At 45.4% G+C, this 20,863-nt stretch overlaps 1 protein-coding gene across 1 annotated transcript in view; it reads left to right on the forward strand.

The window, feature by feature from the left end:
* The first annotated feature begins 5,550 nt into the window (after positions 1 to 5,550).
* Positions 5,551 to 20,863, forward strand: part of LOC144584166 (uncharacterized) — a 34,538-nt gene continuing 19,225 nt past the window's right edge. The window contains exons 1-3 of the mRNA XM_078379693.1: positions 5,551 to 5,792; positions 12,586 to 12,631; positions 12,932 to 18,204. Of these exons, the coding sequence (XP_078235819.1) occupies positions 5,551 to 5,792; positions 12,586 to 12,631; positions 12,932 to 14,287 (1,644 nt within the window). The 3' untranslated portion in view covers positions 14,288 to 18,204. The remainder of the gene's footprint in view (positions 5,793 to 12,585; positions 12,632 to 12,931; positions 18,205 to 20,863) is intronic.

The following is a 20,863-nucleotide window of genomic DNA, read 5'->3' on the forward strand; positions in this document are numbered from 1 at the left end:
AGGTACCTGGCTTGACAGTCGTACCTGTGAGAGGGATTTAGGTGTCCTGGTGGACCACCATCTAAGGATGAGTCAGCTGCATCTGCCAAGAAAGCCAACACAGTCCTAGGCTGCATCGACAGGGGGACAGCCTTAAGATCACGGGAAGTGATAGTATCACTCTATACCACACTGGTGAGGCCGCAGTTGGAGTGCTGTGTCCAGTTCTGGTCACCACAATACAAAAAAGAAACTGAGGGCCTGGAAGGGGTGCAGTGAAGAGCAACAAAGATGAGAAGGGGTCTGGAGGCTAAATCCTATGAAGAACAACTAACAGAACTAGGTATGTTTAGCTTAACGAAGAGAAGACTGAGGGGGAGACATGATAGCAGTCTTCCAATATCTGAAAAGTTGCCACAGGAAGAGGGCATCAATTTGTTCTCCATTGCTCCTGAGGGTAAGACAAGAACGGGGGGGGGGGGACTCATCAGAGGGAGATCTAACCTGGAAATAAGGAGGAATTTCCTGATAGTGAGAACCATTAAGCAGTGGAACAGCTTGCCTCCCGATGTTGTGGGTGCTCCATCACTGGAAGTTTTCAAGAAAAGATTGGACAGCCATTTATCCAGAATGGTATGAGGTCTCCTGCCTTGGGCCGAGGGTTGGACTGGAAGACCTCCAAGGTCCCTTCAAACCCTACAACAATTCTATGATTCTTCTCTTAGTCCTGACAGCTTCACTGGCACAAGGGAGGGGTTTTCAGTGGCTGTCCCCAGGCTGTGGAAATCAGTCTGGCCGCCTCACTGTTGTCCTTGCACCTTTTTATTCAGGTATCTTTAGGGAACTCATTAGTTCCTGAAGAAGAAGTTTTTAATGGGAAAAACTACACTCTTTACTTGAAAAAATAAAATATTTATTTATTTATTTATTTATTGGACTTATATACCGCCCCATAGCGCTACAAGCACTCTCCGGGCGGTTTACAATTTTAATTATACAGGCTACACATTGCCCCCCCAGCAAGCTGGGTACTCATTTTACCGACCTCGGAAGGATGGAAGGCTGAGTCAACCTTGAGCCGGCTACCTGGGATTTGAACCCCAGGTCGTGAGCACAGTTTTTAGCTGCAGTACAGCGTTTTAACCACTGCGCCACGAGGCTTTTAAATTAGTTTCAGTTCAGTAATTTGAATATGATGTGTTCAGTCATTGTGATTTTAGCTTCTTATGTTTCTAACCCCCTCATGGATTGCTGCCTTGTCATGATGAAAGGGCCTGAGAAATTCAGAGAAGCTATGGGCTATGCCATGCAGGGACGCCCAAGACGGACAGGTCATAGTGGAGAGTTCTGACTAAATGCGATCCACCTGGAGCAAGAACTGGCAAACCACTCCAGAGCTAATGGTTGGGTAAGAGCCAAAAGGACACTCAGCTGTGGACATGCCTGGAAGTGAAAGGAAAGTCCAATGCTATTTTTGCTTCATTGACTACACAAAAGCCTTTGACTGCGTGGACCACAACAAACTATGGCAAGTTCTTAAAGAAATGGGAGTGCTTTACCACCTTATCTATCTCCTGAGAAATCTACATGTGTTACATGAAGCAACAGTTAGAACTGGATATGGAAAAACTGATTGGTTTAAAATTGGAAAAGGAGTATGACAAGGCTGTATATTGTCTCCCTGCTTATTTAACTTATATGCAGAATACATCATGTGAAAGGGAGGACTTGATGAATCCCAAACTGTAATTAAGATTGCCAGAAGAAATATCAACCTCAGATATGCAGATGATACTACTCTGATGACAGAAAGTGAGGAGGAATTGAAGAACCTCGTAATGAGGATGAAAGAGGACAGCACAAAAATAGTTTGAAGCTAAACATAAAAAAAAAACTAAGATCATGGCCACTGGTCCCATCGCCTCCTAGCAAATAGAAGGGGAAGATATGGAGGCAGTGACAGATTTTACTTTCCTGGGCTCCAGGATCATTGCAGATGGTGACAGCAGCCCCGAAATTAAAAGACGCCTGCTTCTTGGGAGGAAAGCGATGACAAACCTCGACAGCATCTTAAAAAGCAGAGACATCACCTTGCCGACAAAAGTTCGCATAGTCAAAGCTATGGTTTTTCCAGTAGTGATGTATGGAAGTGAGACCTGGACCATAAAGAAAGCAGACCACCGAAGAATTGATGCTTTTGAATTGTGGTGCTGGAGGAGGCTCTTGAGAGTCGCCTGGACTGCAAAGAGAACAAACCTATCAATTCTAAAGGAAATGAACCCTGAGTGTTCACTGGAAGGACAGATCCTGAAGCTGAGGCTCCAATACTTTGGCCATCTCATGAGAAGAGGAGATTCCCTGGAAAAGACTCTGCTGTTGGGGAAGTGTGAAGGCAAGAGGAGAAGGGGACAACAGAGGATGACATGGTTGGACAGTGTCATCGAAGCGACCAACATGAATTTGACCAAATTCTGGGAGGCAGTGAAAGAAAGGAGGGCCTGGCGTGCTCTGGTCCATGGGGTCATGAAGAATCGGACACAACTTAATGACTAAACAACAACAACATTTCTAAATATTTTGTAAGCTCCCATGCATCTCCTATGCTGGCAGAAAGGAAAAATATAAATAAAAACAATCAAATAATTCAAATACTTGGAGGAATTGGAAACAATAGAGCATTGTTGGATACAATGGACCCTGAAGCAGGCAAGGACAACCTACTGAATTCGGCCATTACCAATGGTTATGTTAGTTACAGTCATATTTGAAAAAATTATGAAAATTTCGATCTCACAAATTTTGGATGAAAGGAAGCTGAAGGTTAAAACACTTGAATGCAGAAAAAAAGCAAACCTGGCTATTTTCTTCCATTCTTATTCCAGATTAATTCAGTGATTTTAGTAAATCTACTCTAGGTCTGATATCTACTCCACTGGTTACAAAGCAGACTTCCTAGCTGGAGTGTAACCAGTTGTTCCTACAGAATGTGGTGTTTGATCTACAAAAACCTGTACAGATTTTGCTTTACAGTGAAGATGAGATTTTGTGGTTTGGGAATGTGGTTAACTGGGAACTCTGATTAGATCTCTCAGTTATCCAATTGTAAATGATGCTACAAACCTGCACTACAGAACTACTAGTGATGGTACATTCATCGTACTAGTAATAGCAGCTTCATAGTTAATGTGGCTAATGAACTGAACAGTGTACACTCTCAGTCTTTCTACCATCTTCCTTCCCTCTGCCCTGGCAACATACATATACGCCATGCTTTCTGTAACTTCAGCCTGACCTGAGTTGGCTGCTGGGGAAAATGAAAGTGGTGGAATGAAAGCATAAAATGCATAGATGTCAATTTGGAATTCATTGTTTTCATGTGCATTTATTTTGTATCAAATAAGATATAAAGCAAATGGACCCAGTGTTTCATCCCTTTCCTATTTGTTACTAGATAAACACCGTTGTACCCTTAGTTTATTCTAGAATAGTTTTTAGACATTCACCTGGTTAAATTAGGATACAGGAGTAAACAAGGGAGAGCAAAGAAGGAATGGAACAGCAAAAATCTCATCCTTCAAAATACAGTGCTTGAAGAAGCATCTAGATTACTTTTTTCACAAATGCCTCATTAGACAGGCCTAGCAAGCTGATGGAGAACTAGAGACAACTTCTTGTATGCCAAGAAAATATTGTCCTTGGAAGATGATAAACAGGGAGTAACTTCCATTTTCTTTTTACAGGTTTGCTCTACAGAGGCCAAGTTCACTTTAAGCCCATTAACTCTCCTGCTCTTCCCTAGTTGTTCAATGGTAGTAATTAGCCTCTGTGCACTTTATTGTCTCATTTTATTGCAGAGGGCTGCTAACCTGTCTCCTCTTAGTGTCCCCCTGCTGCTCTCAGATATGTCAGAAGGTGAATAAGAATTTTAAGGACACAGTATTATGACTTTAAAAAAAGGATCTCCCACTTTGAATGAGAAATGCGCAGATCAGTTAATATTTTTTGCTCTGCATCTTAACACATCACTACTCTGAAGAAGATTGAAGATGTAATCTGAATCCATCTGTCAGCCTACCTACTTGCCAGTCTGTCTACTTGTCGGCCAGTATGTAGGACTTCCCTTCTACCTCCTAGTCTTCCTAAGAGTACCTGCTTTGGGAAGGATTAGGGCCATCAAATTTCTCCAGGATGATGAGTCCGCTATGGTTGGCTTCCTGCTTAGTAAAAGATGCTGTATCAACTAACTCACTGAAGGGGGCACATTTCTCACCAGCAGAGGTAAGACCAAAGAGGAGATGAAGCCCAGCCCTTGCTAATAAAAAGGACACAATGTTCTTGCTCCTGCCTGCTGTTTTAATATTGGAGACTATCCCTATTATAAATTATCTGCTGAAGGGAAAATATGTTTTCAAGAAAGGGAGGGTTCTGAAAGGGATCAGGGAGCAGCCATCAAAACTGCAGAAGGCAGAGGGAGATACATTGAAGGAAAACAACCATACCATCATAAACAAGGGGACAGAGAATGTTACAGCCGCTGCCAAGTCCCTGGACTTTGGGTAGCGTAGCCGGCTCTTTGCCCTCCACCCAGGATGACACGAGACTGCTTCAGTCTCTCAAGACTTGCAAGTGGGAGAGGGGGAAGCCAGGGTACTTAAGGGGCTTCCCCCCTTGCACCACCCTCTTTTTTCAGGCAACCGAGAAGGAGTCTGCGCGCTGAGTGGCCTTGCTTTTATTAGCTGCATCAGTGGAGAAGTGAGCTTTACAAAGATGGGAGGGCAGCATTGACTCCCTCCCAGGGTTGAGTTGTTCTATTGCTGATTTGTTTTACTGTTTTTTTGCGTTCTGATTATTTAATTGTATTGTATTTATTTGATTGTATTTACTTATATTTCCTGGTATATCCTGTTTACTTAGAGCACTTAATTAGAAGGGGGAAAGCAGCAGCGCAAAAGGTTCAAAAATATAGAAATAAATAATAAAAGAACAATAAAGAAGAAGGTTTAATAAAGGGGGAAGAGAGAAGGGACTAATAGTTTTAAAATAAATTAGCTTGAATGCAAGCAGGATAAGGAAGGCTGAGCAAGAGAGTAGGGGAAGCAATAATTAAACAGGCATTTGTTTACATTATTGGTAAGTTTTATTTTACTTACAGTGGCTGCTCGGTATTTATTTCCTTTAAGTTTCCCCTTTATTTGTGTGAGAGCTTCAAGGTCAGCAGGGACCTGCTTTCCTTTTCCCACCAACCACACTCTGTTGCGCTACCACTTGGGTTGGAATTAGATACCTTTAGTTACCACAAATTAATATCAACTTAGGGTAACAATGCCATCAAGGAAGGGGCAGGGCACCAGGAAGGGGAAAGAGCTGGCCAAGAAGAGGCCCACCCCTCAGGTGTCTCCCCCACAATCCTCATCTGATGAGGAATCCTGGCCAATATGGCAGGAACTCCAAGAACGAATTTCAGCCCTAGAGGCCCAGAGGATGGTAGGGCAGTCTCCCAAGATGAGTGAGGTTCTACCACACAGATCTGCTAGGGAGACAAAAAGCCATTGGAAAGCAAAATTAAAGGCAATGGCTCAAGACCAAATGGAGAAGTTTACTGCTCTTGAGTCTGCCCAGGTCTCAGAAGCTTCATCCAGGTGTGACGCTGACAAGGTTTCATCAACTCCAAGGACAAGAAGCATAGAGAAGCATAAGTCATCGACCCCTGGGGTGTCTGAACCATCATCAGTCTGCCAGGAACAACAGGACAAGGTGGAGGAAGTTAGCTTCACGCTCTTTGGAGGACCCGTGCAGGGCTACAATATTGCACGGTGAGTCTGCTTTTGCACCGGGCACTTATACACCTTCCCCTGCAGGGCCTTGGGCTGGTGGCACCCCATTTAGCTACAATTCATGCATACCCTACAACGCACCACATACAGGGTTGACTAATGTGGCCTGGCCATACCAATCCACAACTTAGTGTTTGGGATATGCCTTTTGTTGCTCCTTCTATGCAGGCCCAAGCTGATAATGTAACTAGCATAGGGGCTTGGCCATATCTATCTGTGCCTAATACAGGCTATAATACGGTTCAGTTGGGGGCATTGCCATATGGAGATTACTCCATGCCCCTAGGTGACCATCTAAGCCAGGGGTGTCCAATCTTTCACCTTCCCTGGGCCACATTAGAAGATGAAAATTTGGTTTGGGCTGCACATAAAATAAAATAACAGTAACGATACCTGATCATCCAATTGGTCAACACAAACAGGAATTTCCACTAGTAACACAGAAGCAGGAATGTGTTCTTTTCATGAGTTAACTAAAGAACAAGGAAAACGTAGTTTTGTCAAGTAGAACGGGAATGTTCAAAACTTGAATTTACCAGGGGTGTTGAGATATTTATAATGGACCCACAGAGATGGGGCAGCCAGCCAATCAGCCAGAATAGGGTCAAAGTGGGGGTGGGTGATGGGCTCTTTTCTGTGCCTCTTTGCCTCCCTTTCACACCTTTTCCAATCCTCTGGGGATCCATAGCTCACTTCTTTAAAATGTCATTCTATACAACACACACACACACAGAGAGAGAGAGAGAGAGAGAGAGAGAGAGAACGGGAGATCAGGAAAAAAGAGGCCAAATAGGGAATTGGAAACAAAATGAATGGTGAAAAAAAGTTAACAAAACCTCAGTTTAAAAAAGGATGACTCTCTTCTCCCCCCCCCAAAAAAAGAATCCAAAAGGCCCCATGGCCATGCGTGGGGGAGAAATCTCTTGGTGTGGGGGTGTCACCTGGAGAGTCGGTCTGGAGGTGGAAAAAGAAGGGAGGGCCAGGTAAGACAGAGGTGGGGAGAGAATCAAGTGGGGGAAGAGACCCAGTCCATGCCTCTCCTTCCCTTTGGAACCCCTCCCCGAAGGAAGGAAAGCTAAAAAAGAAAAAGGGGTCTTCCTTGTTCCACCCCCAGTGAGATCGTGAGCCCTCATGGAAGAAAGAGGGGGAGGGGGAGGAAAAAGGGGAGTCCTTTCCTTCCACGGCGAGCAACCCGGGATCCCTAGGGAGTTGGGGGGCCCTAATGTTCATTTTTGGAAATCCCCTCCAACCCACACAAACACACACATACACTCCTAATGATCTCGCCCACCTCCTTCCAGACCTTCTGGCGGGAAACGGCCAGGAAGACCATAGAGTTTGGGGGGGGGAGAGAGAGGACAGCAGGCACCCAGCTTCTGCTCAAGGATGATTTGCACCAGTGGGGCTTGGGGAAGGGGGGAACAGAGACAGATAGAAGGTAGGGTGTGTGTGCGCGCGCATGCGCGCGTGCGTGCACATGAGAGAGAGAGGATTTGAGCTCCATAGCATGCAGAAAGACCCCCACACATCTCTTTCAGAGGCAGACACAGTGAGTGTCTGTGTGTCCCTGTGTGTGAGATACACAGAGTGCGTGTGGGAGGGGAGACAGTGTCTGTGTGAGAGAAAGAGATAGTGTGTCTGTGTGTGAGAGTGTGTCTGTGTCTGCCTGTGAAAGAGACGTGTGGGGTGAGTCTTTCTGCATGCTAAGGAGCTCAAATCCTCCGCGCTGTGCCAACCTCGCCTAAAGACAGAAAAGGCAGGAAGCAATGGAAGGGAAGAAGCAGTTGCCGAAATGCCCGCGTCAGGTGGCACTTTGGGCTTCTTTTCCCTGCCGAGAAAGCAGCCATGCACCTGGAGAGGCCGCCCTCCCTCGGAGCAGCGAAGCCCACCAAGCCTTGGCTGTTGTGCCTCTCAGAATAGGAGGACAGACGTGCAAGCCAAGTAAATGAGCAGCCGCTGCTTCTCGCCCTTGGCCATGCAAGTAGTTTCGGCGGGGTGGGGGCGTTGCTATATGCACTGTGGGGGGGCAGCCCCCTCCCATCGCCTGTTGAAAAGCTCCCAGAGCCACATACTGACCTCCACCAGGGCGCTCCCAGCACCACTTCCTGGTCTCGGTTGCAACTGAACCATAGAGCTAGGGAAGGAATTTCTTAAAAAATAAAAAATTGTACTGGCCCGCATTACTAGCCGACCTGGGCCACATGCACCCCGCTGGCCGCGGGTTGGACAAGCCTGATCTAAGCCCTGCTACAAAAGAAAAAAACTGAAAAAGGCCAATACGTGGATGTATTTGACCTACTCAACAGAAACATCGATAAGAAAGACATAGATAGAGAGAATGAAAAAGCAAAAGGGAAAAGCAGAAAGAAAAAGCCACATAGAACATGGTCTAACTGGCTTCCTGGATTCTTGATATATGCAGGTGTTATTGTTAAGACCCAGCCTTGGAGGGCTGAAGCCCTCATTCAATATTTAGACATCATTTACAGAGCCTACACAGATTTTGCTGGCCAGGCCTGGCTGCAGTATAACCAAGCATTCCACATGTGGAGCGCTATTCAGCCAAACATGCACTGGGATCAGCCCCACCTGAGTCTCTGGCTCCAGCACATGACCCCCACCCACCAAACACAGGTGACAGATTCGATAGTGGTCACCTAAATAGAAAAATTGCCACTATACAAATTTCTTGCCCTGGTGTGAGGCAAGCGGTTCAACTCCTCATGCTTTGTTTTCAGCATAACTCTAGGGCATTTTGTTACAAGAAGTCATGTAGTTTCAGGCATGAGTGCCTTACCTGCGGGCTGCAGCACTCAAATGCAAATTGCTTTAAAGCAGGTGCCCAGTGACAGGATAAAAGTGCAGGAGGTGTCACAAAGCCAAAAAGCAGCAGGAGTAACCCTGGAAAAGGGACCCAGCCCAATGAAGGTTTGGGTTCTAGAGAAATGGTTAAAGAATTATCCTCATAAGGAAGATGCCAGGTATTTGTTGGATGGCTTTACATACGGGTTTGGAATCATGGCAGTAGGTGAATGCAAAGCATTTTTGGCACGGAACCTCTGATCAATATTGGGCATGGAAAATATAGTGCAGAATAAGACTGATAAGAAAGTAAAGGAGGGTAGGGTCCTTGGACCTTTCCCAACACCACCCATAGAGAACCTAAGGGTTTCACTGCTAGGCATAGTGCCTAAAAAGGCCAGGGCGACTTCCAATTAATTCAACACTTATCCTTTCCAGAGGGAGCATCAGTTAATGACGCCATTCCCCCAGAGCTGTGCACTGTTAGGTATACCTCCTTTGACAAAGCGGTGAATATGGTAAGGAGGTGTGGAGTGGGGGGCTGAACTGGTGAAATGTGATATTAAATCACCTTTTAGAATTTTGCCAGTTCATCCCCTTGACTTCAACTTACTCGACTTTCAATTTAGAGACTCATTTGATATAGACAGGGCTTTACCCATGGGCTGCTCAGTGTTGTGTGCTGCTTTTGAAAAAATTAGCTCATTTATTGAATGGAAAACCAGAAGCAGGATGTATTGTAATTCCATGGCTCATTACCTTGATGATTTCCATTTCTGTGGAAAAAGGAACTTAGAGAAATACATTTTTATACTAAATACCTTCCAAACACTGGCAAAAGAGCTGGGGCTGCCTCTAACCAAAGAAAAAATGGAGGGGCCAGCCACATCCCTAAGTTTTCTGGGTATAGAACTCAACACGGTACAGCAAATCTCGAATAAATTGGTTGACCTTAGGTCTAGGGTAGATTCTCTTCTGCATAAGAGAAAAGCCTCACTTAAGGACCTGCAGGAAATAGTTGGGCATTTAAACTTTGCCTGTAGAGCAGTGGCACAAGGTTGAACATTTCTCAGATGCCTAGGTGCAGCCATGAAGGGTTTTAAATGACCAGTACATAGGACTAGGGTAACAAGAGGTATGAGGGAAGATCTCCTCCTCGGGAAATTTAATGGGATCTCTTTCTGGAGATCTGATGTGTGTTTAAAAGCAGATTTTCAGGTGAACTCAGACGTGGCCATATCTTTAGGATTCGGCATCTATTTTCAAAGTAGGTGGTGCTCAGGCACATGGCCAGATTTATGGCATCAGATCGGCATCACAAGGGACCTGACCTTTTTGGAATTTTTTTCCAATATTGGGTGCACTTTGGCTCTGGGTAGAAGAACGGTCAAATTCAGTGGTTCGTTTCTGGTGCGACAACCAGGCAGTCGTTTATATCATAAACAACCTTACGTCGCAATCAGAACAGGTCATAACATTGGTCAGGGCCTTTACATTGCAGGCATTTCAATTTAATATATTGGTGCACAGCTTCTATGTTCCAGGTATTGACAATAGGATAGCTGATGCTCTATCACGCCAACAGATCGAGTGGTTCAGAGATCTAGCACCAGAAGCCAGGGAACTGCCAGAAATTCTTCCTATAAAGGTCTGGCAGATTGGTATGAGAATGCATCCAGAGCAACAGGTTTGGCCCTGGCACCCAGGACAAGAAAGGATTACCTGGCTGTGAGTATAGAGTTTCAGGAATTTAGGAAAATGGTTATATCTATATATATCTCCATGCATAATTTCTATGCTAGAGATGGACACTTTGCCTCATGTCTTTCCCTTCTATGATGAATTGGAGATCCAATTATGGGCATCCTGTACCATTTGCTTTTTTTCAGTCATGAAAAGTCGTCCAGTGTAAGGAAAATATCTTGTTTGGACAAATCACACGCTCCAATGTGTTTTTGCAAGCTAGAGTAACAAACTGCAGTACTCTCCCTCAAATGTCACTTTAAAGTCTCTCTGCTTCTTGAAGTCTAGCAATTATTTCTGATGATAGAAAATCATCTTAGCAAGATGGTAAAGGGGGGAAATAGAGCTGCATCATCTAACTGATGAATGGGCAATTACATTTTGTTCAGTCCATCCTGTCAAGGGAAAGAGAAGAATTTCAATTAAAAGCCCCCATCCTAATCCTTTCCTCAACCACTCCAAAAGGCATCTGAATGTAAATCTAATAGCAGCAGGGCCAAATTTTCATAGGAAAAAAAGGCTACTCATTCTCAAGGACTGAAAAATTTACCTGTTTGATTATAGTTCCCAGAATATCCCAAACAGAAAGGTGTGGCTCAATCATTCCAAAATTCAATATGTATTTTTACATAATATGCAGAAATTCGGGGGGGGGGCTACCAGTACTTTTAAATTAATTTTAGTTATTATTATAGTTACAAGTTCCCCAACAGCAGTTTTGAAAGTAGCATTTTGTGTTCTGTGCCATCAAGTCACACCTGACTGAGAGTGTCCTTAAGACAGTTTTCAAGGTATGTGCTGCCACTACGTCCAGTCTGAAACTTAGTCTGTCACTGTATCCATTATGCCACACATTATGCTTTCTTTTTCTGCTTAAATAATTTTGTAGTTCTTTAATTCTGTGATTAAAATTATTTATCTCAGTTACTTCAAAACATCAATTCTACCCTGACACACATTTGTTGGCCTGGTATGTGAAACAGATCCTGCTCCCATCTACCTTATCGTCATCTGAAGATCTACAACAGAACACAAGACAAGCTTTGAACCATGTTACTTCTCTCATTCACCATTTTATAAGACCACAAACCCAAAAAGTACATAAGCAACTGAAACATTATAGTTACACTGTGCAAAAGTAACACTAACCCTCTGTGTTACAAGTATAGCTATACCTTCCTCACTGAAAAATGGAATTAATTGTAAGTACGTAAGTTATTGGTTGAGATTACTTTCTCCTGGGGTCTAATATTAAGCATTTATTAGAAGACCTTTGTGGTGAGGAATGGATAATGTTGTACAATTTGTCCATTAATAGTATTGCTGTCATGTTGTGCTATGAGCTTTCCATGTATGCCATGAAATAACTTGCCTGAAGAGGCATGCCCTTAACACACCTGAGCCAGAATCTTATTTCCTCTACCACATGTGCAATGCTCCATGGTACATGCAGAGAAGCTTATGCAAGTGGGAATCCATTATCTCTTTACTCAAGCATAAACTCCACTGAAAACAATGAGGGATGGGAGTTGTTCTTGCACAACACACTGACCCTGCTATTTAGGCAACATTTTCCCACTCTATCCATACTGGAAAAGCACTTTAGAAACATAGATCAGTGACAGACAAGAGGCATTCAGTTGAGGTAGATGCTCCTGTGTCACATTTCCAGGGGTTACAACAGCAGAGTCCGTTAAGCCAGTCCAAAGTCAGGAATTCAGGGAATGCAGAGCCGATATCCAAATACCAAAGACAACTCACACAACATAGTCCAGGGTCAGAGTCCAAAGCCAAAATGCACAACGTAGTCCAGGGTCAGAGTCCAGAGCCAAGAGTCCAGAGAACACGGTTCAAGGTTGTCAGGAGCATTGATACAAGCCAGAGGTTTGACTTGTTGCTTCCACGGATTTTCAGCCATCTGAGAGCTGTTTATATAGTAAAACAGCCCCTTGAACTGCTGGAAGCCTTTTCATCCTGTCAGTACTCAGGGCTAGTTGATCAGATGTTTCTGCGGGCAGCCTTCAAGTGATCCTCTGACCTTTTGGTCATAAGTCTTCCCCGCAGCCTGGCTCTCAGCCTGTCTACTGGGGGAGGAGAATCTGAAGGCAATTCAGGTGTTTGTATTTCCAATTGCTCAGCATTCTCCCCAGCCACAGTTAACCCTTCAGGTTCCAGATCTTCAGCTGCACTCATGACACTATCCCCCTCCCCAGGTCCCCCCTTTCAGATGGACCGGGTCGATTAGGATAGGTGGCATGGAACTGCTGTACAAGGTCCGGGGGTGTAGGTTACTGGCGGATTCCCATGATCGATCCTCAGGGCCATAACCTTCCCAATCTATGAAGTACTGAAGACCTCCCCAGTGGATTTGGGAGTCCAGGATCTGACAAACATTGTATTCTTCCTCACCATTGACCAAAATGGGTGGAGGTGGAGCCAGGGGTGGAGGTCGGGCAGGGTCTGGTGCTGCAACAGGAACAAGGAGAGACTGATGGAAAACCGAGTGAATACGGAGAATAGCTGGGAGTTGTAACCGGAAAGCAACAGGGTTGATTTGGTCCGTGATTAAATAGGGTCCTATAAACCAAGAACTGAAGAGAGTAGGAAAAACCACTGGGCTACTCAGGTATAATCTAAACCAAATCCCTTATGAATACACAGTGGAAGTAAAGAACAGATTTAAGGAACTCGATTTGGTGGACAGAGTGCCTGAAGAACTTTGGACAGAGGCTCATAACATTGTACAGGAGGCAGCAACAAAAACCATCCCAAAGAAAAGGAAATGCAAGAAAGCAAAGTGGCTGTCCAACGAGGCTTTACAAATAGCAGAGAAGAGAAGGGAAACAAAATGCAAGGGAGATAGGGAAAGTTACAGAAAATTGAATGCAGACTTCCAAAGAATAGCAAGGAGAGACAAGAGGGCCTTCTTAAATGAACAATGCAAAGAAATAGAGGAAAATAACAGAAGAGGAAAAACCAGAGATCTGTTCAGGATAATTGGAGATATTAGAGGAACATTTCGTGCAAAGATGAACATGATAAAGGACAAGAATGGGAGGGACCTAACAGAAGCAGAAGACATCAAGAAGAGGTGGCAAGAATACACAGAGGAATTATATCAGAAAGATTTGGACATCCCGGACAACCCAGACAATGTAGTTGCTGACCTTGAGCCAGACATCCTGGAGAGCGAAGTCAAGTGGGCCTTAGAAAGCCTGGTTAACAAGGCCAGTGGAGGTGATGACATTCCAGTTGAACTATTTAAAATCTTAAAAGATGATGCTGTTAAGGTACTACATTCAATATGTCAGCAAGTTTGGAAAACTCAACAGTGGTCAGAGGACTGGAAAAGATCAGTCTACATACCAATCCCCAAGAAGGGCAGTGCCAAAGAATGTTCCAACTACCGTACAATTGCACTGATTTCACATGCTAGCAAGGTTATGCTCAAAATCATACAAGGTAGGCTTCAGCAGTATGTGGACCGAGAACCCCCAGAAGTACAAGCTGAATTCCGAAGGGGCAGAGAAACTAGAGATCAAATTGCAAACATGCTCTGGATTATAGAGAAAGCCAGAGAGTTCCAGAAAAACATCTACTTCTGCTTCATTGACTATGCAAAAGCCTTTGACTGTGTGGACCACAGCAAACTATGGCAAGTCCTTAAAGAAATGGGAGTGCCTCAACACCTTATTTATTTCCTGAGAAACTTATACGTGGGACAAGAAGCAACAGTTAGAACTGGATATGGAACAACTGGTTCAAAATTGGGAAAGGAATATGAAATGGCTGTATATTGTCCCCCTGCTTATTTAACTTATATGCAGAATACATCATGCGGAAGGCTGGACTGGAGGAATCCCAAACCGGAATTAAGATTGCCAGAAGATATATCAACAACCTCTGATATGAAGATGATACCACTCTGATGGCAGAAAGTGAGGAGGAATTAAGGAATTAATGAGGGTGAAAGAGGAGAGTGCAAAAAATGGCCTGAAACTCAACATCAAAAAAACTAAGATCATGGCCACTGGTCCCATCACCTCCTGGGAAATAGAAGGGGAAGATATGGAGGCAGTGACAGATTTTACTTTCTTAGGCTCCATAATCACTGCAGATGGAGACAGCAGCCACAAAATTAAAAGACGCCTGCTTCTTGGGAGGATAGCGATGACAAACCTCGACAGCATCTTAAAATGCAGAGACATCACCTTGCCAACAAAAGTCTGAATAGTCAAAGTTATGGTTTTTCCTGTTGTGATGTATGGAAGTGAGAGCTGGACCATAAAGAAAGCTGTCCGCTGAAGAATTGATGCTTTTGAATTGTGGTGCTGGAGGAGGCTCTTGAGAGTCGCCTGGACTGCAAGGAGAACAAACCTATCAATTCTAAAGGAAATGAACCCTGAGTGTTCACTGGAAGGACAGATCCTGAAGCTGAGGCTCCAATACTTTGGCCATCTCATGAGAAGAGAGGACTCCCTGGAAAAGACCTTAATGTTGGGAAAGTGTGAAGGCAAGAGGAGAAGGGGACGACAGAGGATGAGATGGTTGGACAGTGTCACCGAAGCAACCAACATGAATCTGACCCAACTCTGGGAGGCAGTGGAAGATAGAAGGGCCTGGCGTGCTCTGGTCCATGGGGTCACGAAGAGTCGGACATGACTAAACGACTAAACAAACGATATTTTTCATGATTTCTTTACCTCACTACAGTTTTGTAATTAACCAGCATAATGTTTATTTGCTTGCTTTTGCATAAATTGACTTTCCCTTAAGGAATTACCTTTTTTCTTTAATAAACAATGATTATAAAAATCAATTGGTTTCTTCAACAGTAAACTTGTCATAGGTCATCTGATTGTGCTGCCTCGGATTTGCATACTTAATGAGTCCTACCTGTGGCGCATAGTAAGTCTAATGACTACAAAGCCCACATGGTTTTCTATCAGAAATATCCTAAGGTACAAGGGTGTTCTTATTAGGGCAGACTTGTAAGAAGGCGTGTTGAACACGCCTAGCTGAGCTATGGAACTCTCTCAGCACATTTTAGGGTGTACAAGCTCCTTGTTACTCTCTGTCTGACCGGTCAAGCATCCTCTTGGGGAGCTGATCGCTGACACAGCTTATGGGACTGGCCAGGTTGGTGGAGATAATGGGTGGAAAGCCAGACCTGGTCCCCTGCTTTCAGAGGTGGCCCTTCTTGCCGTTTTCTGTTGGCCACTGTCTTATAGGCCTCCTCAGCCTGCTGAAGCTGCTCTCGGAGAGCCTGCAACTCGCATATATGGGCATCAGCAGCAGGAACCACGGTTGACGGCAGGACAGCCGGGAAAAAGCGAGGATGGTACCCATAGTTGCCTAGAAATGGGGTCTCTTTTGTAGATGTGCGTATGGCATTATTGTAGGCAAATTCAGCCAGGGGTAGCAGGGTAGCCCAATTATCTTGCTAATAACAGGTATAGCAATGGAGATATTGCTCAAGGGTGGCATTGGTACGCTCGGTCTGTCTATCTGTTTGAGGATGATACACCGACAAGTGCACCTGGGTACCCAAACTGGTGTGTAAGGCTTGCCAGAACCGGGAAATGAATTGGGAACTACGATCGGAAATTAAGTGTGTCGGGACCCCGTATAGACGAAAAACATGGTGAAGGTAGAGCTGAGCTGTTTCAAGAGCTGTAGGAGGCTTGGAACATGGGACAAAATGAGCCATCTTGGTGAACAGGTGCACTATAACTAGAACACAGGTATACCCTTGTGATTGTGGGAGATCTGTGATGAAGTCTAGGGATACTGTGTCCCAAGGGCCAGCTGGTGCAGGTAATGGTTGCATCAGACCTGGAGGTTTAGCTGGTACGTCCTTGGCTCGACGACAAACCTCACAGGAATCAACATAACGGATGACATCAGCTCGAACCCAGGGCCACCAGAATTCCAGTGTGAGTAAATGCAGAGTTTTGTAACAACCAAAATATCCTGCAGGAGGGGAATCATGGGTCAGATACAGCACATTGGTTCAGAGGGGCCCTGGAGGAACATGCAAGCATCCACGGTGTAATAGGAAACCCTGGTGGTTGGTAAAGTCTCCGGCAGAGCCCTCTTGAAGTTCCTGCAGGCGTTGCTTGGCCCAGGGATCTCGAGCTTGGCTGGCTCGAATTTCTTCAGCCAGGGATGAGTGAGTGGTAGTGGCTGCAAAAACTGAAGGGGATAGGATAGGTGTCATCGGAGGCTCTTCAGAGGTTGGAACAGCATATTCAGGTTTGCGGGACAAGGCACCAGCTTTCCGATTCTGAGTATGCGGGATATAGATTATACGGAAATCAAACCGGGAGAAGAAGAGACTCCACTGGATCTGGTGTTGGTTAAGGCGTTGGGCTGTCTGTCAGTGTTCTAGATTCCGGTGGTCTGTCAAAACTTGGACAGGGTGATGGGCCCCTTTGAGGTAATGCCTCCAGACCTCAAAAGCGGTTTTGATGGGCAAGAGTTCTTGTTCCCAGATGGTGTAATTGCGTTCTGGAGGTGTGAACTGCCGGGAATAGAATGCGTAGGGCTGCACTGGCTGTGAGGGGTCTTCCCACTGGGACAGTACTGCACCCAGGGCGACATTGGAGGCATCCCTCTCTACAGTAAATGGTAGTCGGGGATCTAGGTAACGTAGAATGGACTTAGTAGTAAAGCGGGTTTTTAGTGTTGTGAAGGCATGGTCTGCCTCCAGAGTCCAAAGAAATGGCTTTTGGGGCCAGAGGAGGTGGGTCAGTGGCGTGGTTACGTTCGCATAAGATGGCATGAACTGCTGGAAAGAATTCACGAAGCCGAGAAACCACTGTACATCCTTGCAGTTCCGGGGTTTCTGCAAGGTCAGAACTGACTCTATTTTCCTTGGGTCCATCTGGATCTCTTGGGGAGATACAATGTGACCTAGGAACTAGACTTCTTGCAAGTTGAATTCACATTTCTCCAGCTTGGCGTAGAGTCAGTGGTCTAGTAACCATTGTAAAACCTGGCGAACGTGTTCCGCGTGCCGAGTGGGGTCTCAGGAGTAAATCAAAATGCCATCCAGGTAGATGATCACAAAGCGATCAAGCAAGTCCCAAAAGATGATGCTCATGAACCGCTGGAACACTGCTGGAGCATTAGTTAACCCAAAAGGCATGACCAGGTACTCATGCTGGCCATAATGAGTTCCGAAGGTCGTCTTCCACTCGTCGCCAGCACGGATTCACACCAAATTATAGGCGCCACGGAGATCCAACTTGGTGTAAATACGTGCCCCCTTAAGGCAATCCACAAGTTCGCCGATCAACGGCAGAAGGTAGCGGTCTCTAATGGTGATTTTATTCAAGGCCTGGTAGTCATTGCAGGGGCGGAGTGTAATGATATGTGTTTTTTAAGCTATTTCTGTGTTTGTTAGAATGGGTTTTGTAGTCATAAGATTGTCTTAATAGCATCCATATTGAATTAATGTCTGTGTCTGTAGAAGGAATTTTACATGCTGTTTTCAAGAAGCTTAGTTCTCCGTCTTATCTAGTTGCTAAGATGAGCAGGAGAGCTGAATTCCTTGTAGTCATAACAAATCCTTGCACCTGCAAAACCCCCATGGGAAAGTTAGGCAGGACAAGACACCAGAAGGCTTGTTCCTAATTGGTCATCCTGTGGAGGAAGAAGGAGGGGGGAGAGTTGTGAAATGGAGTTTGACTGAGAAAGACAGGAGGAGAAGAGAGAGACATGCAGTTTTTCCTAAAATGGATTATAACTTTTGAATGGAACCCTTTTGCCAACATGGACTTTTGGATTACAACTGGACTCTAACCTTTCCTATTGGACAATGGACTATGGAGTCACTGGATACGTAAGAAAGACAATGCCTATGCATAATTCTAGCTTAGTATGTTTTTCTTGTGTTATTTTTCTTAGCTGGAGTTTGTGGGGTGGTCTATCTGACTTGACATGGAAATGTTACTAACTGATTTACTATGCTATAATCTGAATTCTGTTTACAACTATATTTCTTAATAAAAGCAGTAATGTTTAAGATTGCATGCATTGGTCTCTTGTACAAACTAGCCTAACTAATTGGCCATGAATATTTTGCTACCACATAGAGCCCAGATTTTAGCAAAGTGTTAACTCATGGATTGTCTGTGATTCTTGCTTTTTCTTAACAAAGGGGATGGACTTGAGGAAAGAGATTCAGTGCAGGGCCTGGTTGAGAATTTGGGCTCGTCTTAGCCACATAAGGACTGACTGAATCTCTGGAATCTCTCTATCTCCGGCTCCCCTAAATCTCCTTGGAGACGGGGGTAGCTTACACGGAGTTCTCCACCCTTCTTCTTAACGAAGATAATGGGTGCAGCCAAGGGCGACATGGATGGCCGGATGAATCCCCATTTCAGATTTTTGTCAAGAAAGGCCCACAAGGCCGCGAATTCTGGTTCCGACATGGGGTACATCCGCACCACAGGAAGAGGTGCCCCAGGCACCAAATTGATAGCACAATCATAGGGTCGGTGCAGAGGTAGCTGGTCAGCCCCCTTCTCCTCAAAGACATCTGCAAAGCCCTTGTATTCCAAGGGTATCATGGGACTGTCTGTTGACCCTGCTGCAGCCAAGGTAGCCGGTGGACCCAGATGTGGACACGGGTCCCTGAAATGCAACTCCTCTCGTGTCCAGTCCATTAGGGGGTTATGTGTTCGGAGCCAGGAAAGTCCCAGAATAAGTGGGAAACGGGGCATACGTGCAACGTTGAATTGTGGTTGCTCCTGAAGGCATTGGACCTGGAGAATGACCGGATGGGTTTCCTGGGTCACAGGACCAGAGTGGAGGAGACACTTGTCTATGGATTCCACTAGGGTCAGGGTCTCCTTATCCTGTACAGGGATCCAGTGCTGTTTCACAAAGGCTGTGTCAAACAGCGATCAGCTCCAGAATCGACCATAGCATGAACAAACAAACAACGTCCATCCAGCAGGCACAGTTTTACTGCTATGAGGAATGGACCTGGGATGTTAACGTAGGGTTCAGGGGACCCAGCTAAGTGCCCCACGTCTGAGGGTCCATTCAGACATGGGGCAAATCTTTTACTGACGGTGGTAGTGCGGAGCTGGGGTTATGCCGCTTAACCAAGCAGCCAGAAGCAAAGTGTCCTGCTCCCCCACAGTACAGGCAGAGATTCTGGGAACAGCATTGTGTTTTTAGCTCAGGGCGAAGGCGTGGCTAAGCAGCTCCTAACTGCATGGGCTCCGAATCCTCTTGTCTAGCATTGGTGGATGTAAGGGGTGGCTGCAACGGACAGGAACTGCCCTGTGCTAGGCGTCGGCTCTTCAGGCAGCCATCAATGTGAAGGCATAGTGATTAGTTCTTGCAGCATATTGGGTCGATCTACAGGTGCCAGCTCATCCAGGATCCCATCAGCCAACACCTCCATATATTGGTCCATAAGAGCTGCGTCATTCCAAAGTAAATCTTGAGCCAAGAGTCTGAATTCAGTGGAATACTGGGAGACTGAACCCTTACCCTGTTTCAGGGCCCGAATCTTCCTATTAGCAGTAGCAGCTTGCAAGGGATTAGCAAAAGCTGCTGAGATATGATCCAAAAGCCCTGGTAATTGGTTAGCAGAGGTGAAGGAGCAAGGAGTAGAGGAGTAGCCCATTTAGCTGCCTGTCCCTTGAGTAGACTGATTATGAAGCATACCTTGGTTTTGTCCGTGCGAAAGTCTCTGGTGCGCAGCTCAATATACAGTTTACACTGTGCCAGGAATGCTGGAAACACCTCCACCTTTCCTTCGAACTTTTTGGGAGGAAGCACAGGGCACTTGGCCTGGGAAGCAGCATTGGCTTGGGATTGCAGTTGTTGTGCCACTGTTTGAGTGAGAAACTGCACTTGAGTAAGCACAGCATTCAGCGGATCCAAACCTCTGCTTGCTTCTCTCTCCATCTTGTGGGGGAAGTGTCGTGGTGGAAACAATCTCACATTTCCAGGGATTACAACAGCAGAGTCTGATAAGCCAGTCCAAAGTCAGGAATTCAGGGAATGCAGAGCCGATATCCAAATACCAAAGACAACTCACACAACGTAGTCTAGGGTCAGAGTACACTAAAGAGTCCAGAGAACACGGTTCAGAGTTGTCAGGAGCATGGATACAAGCCAGAGGTTTGGCTTGTTGCTTCCATGGATTTTCAGCCGTCTGAGAGTTGTTTATATAGTAAAACAGCCCCTTGAACTTCTGGAAGCCTTTTCATCCTGTCAGTACTCAGGGCTAGTTGATCGGATGTTTCTGCAGGCAGCTTTCAAGCGATCCTCCGACCTTTTGGTCATAAGTCTTCCCCGAAGCCTGGCCCTCAGCCTGTCTATTGGGGGAGGAGAATCTGAAGGCGATTCAGGTGTTTGCATTTCTAATTGCTCAGCATTCTCCTCAGCCACAGTTAACCCTTCAGGTTCCAGATCTTCGGCTGCACTCATGACATCCTGCTGTACAGGCATATTATCCACCACTGAAGAATACTACAGTG

The sequence above is a fragment of the Pogona vitticeps genome, chromosome 8 (genome assembly GCF_051106095.1).
Source record: "Pogona vitticeps strain Pit_001003342236 chromosome 8, PviZW2.1, whole genome shotgun sequence".
NCBI classification, from domain to species: domain Eukaryota; kingdom Metazoa; phylum Chordata; class Lepidosauria; order Squamata; family Agamidae; genus Pogona; species Pogona vitticeps.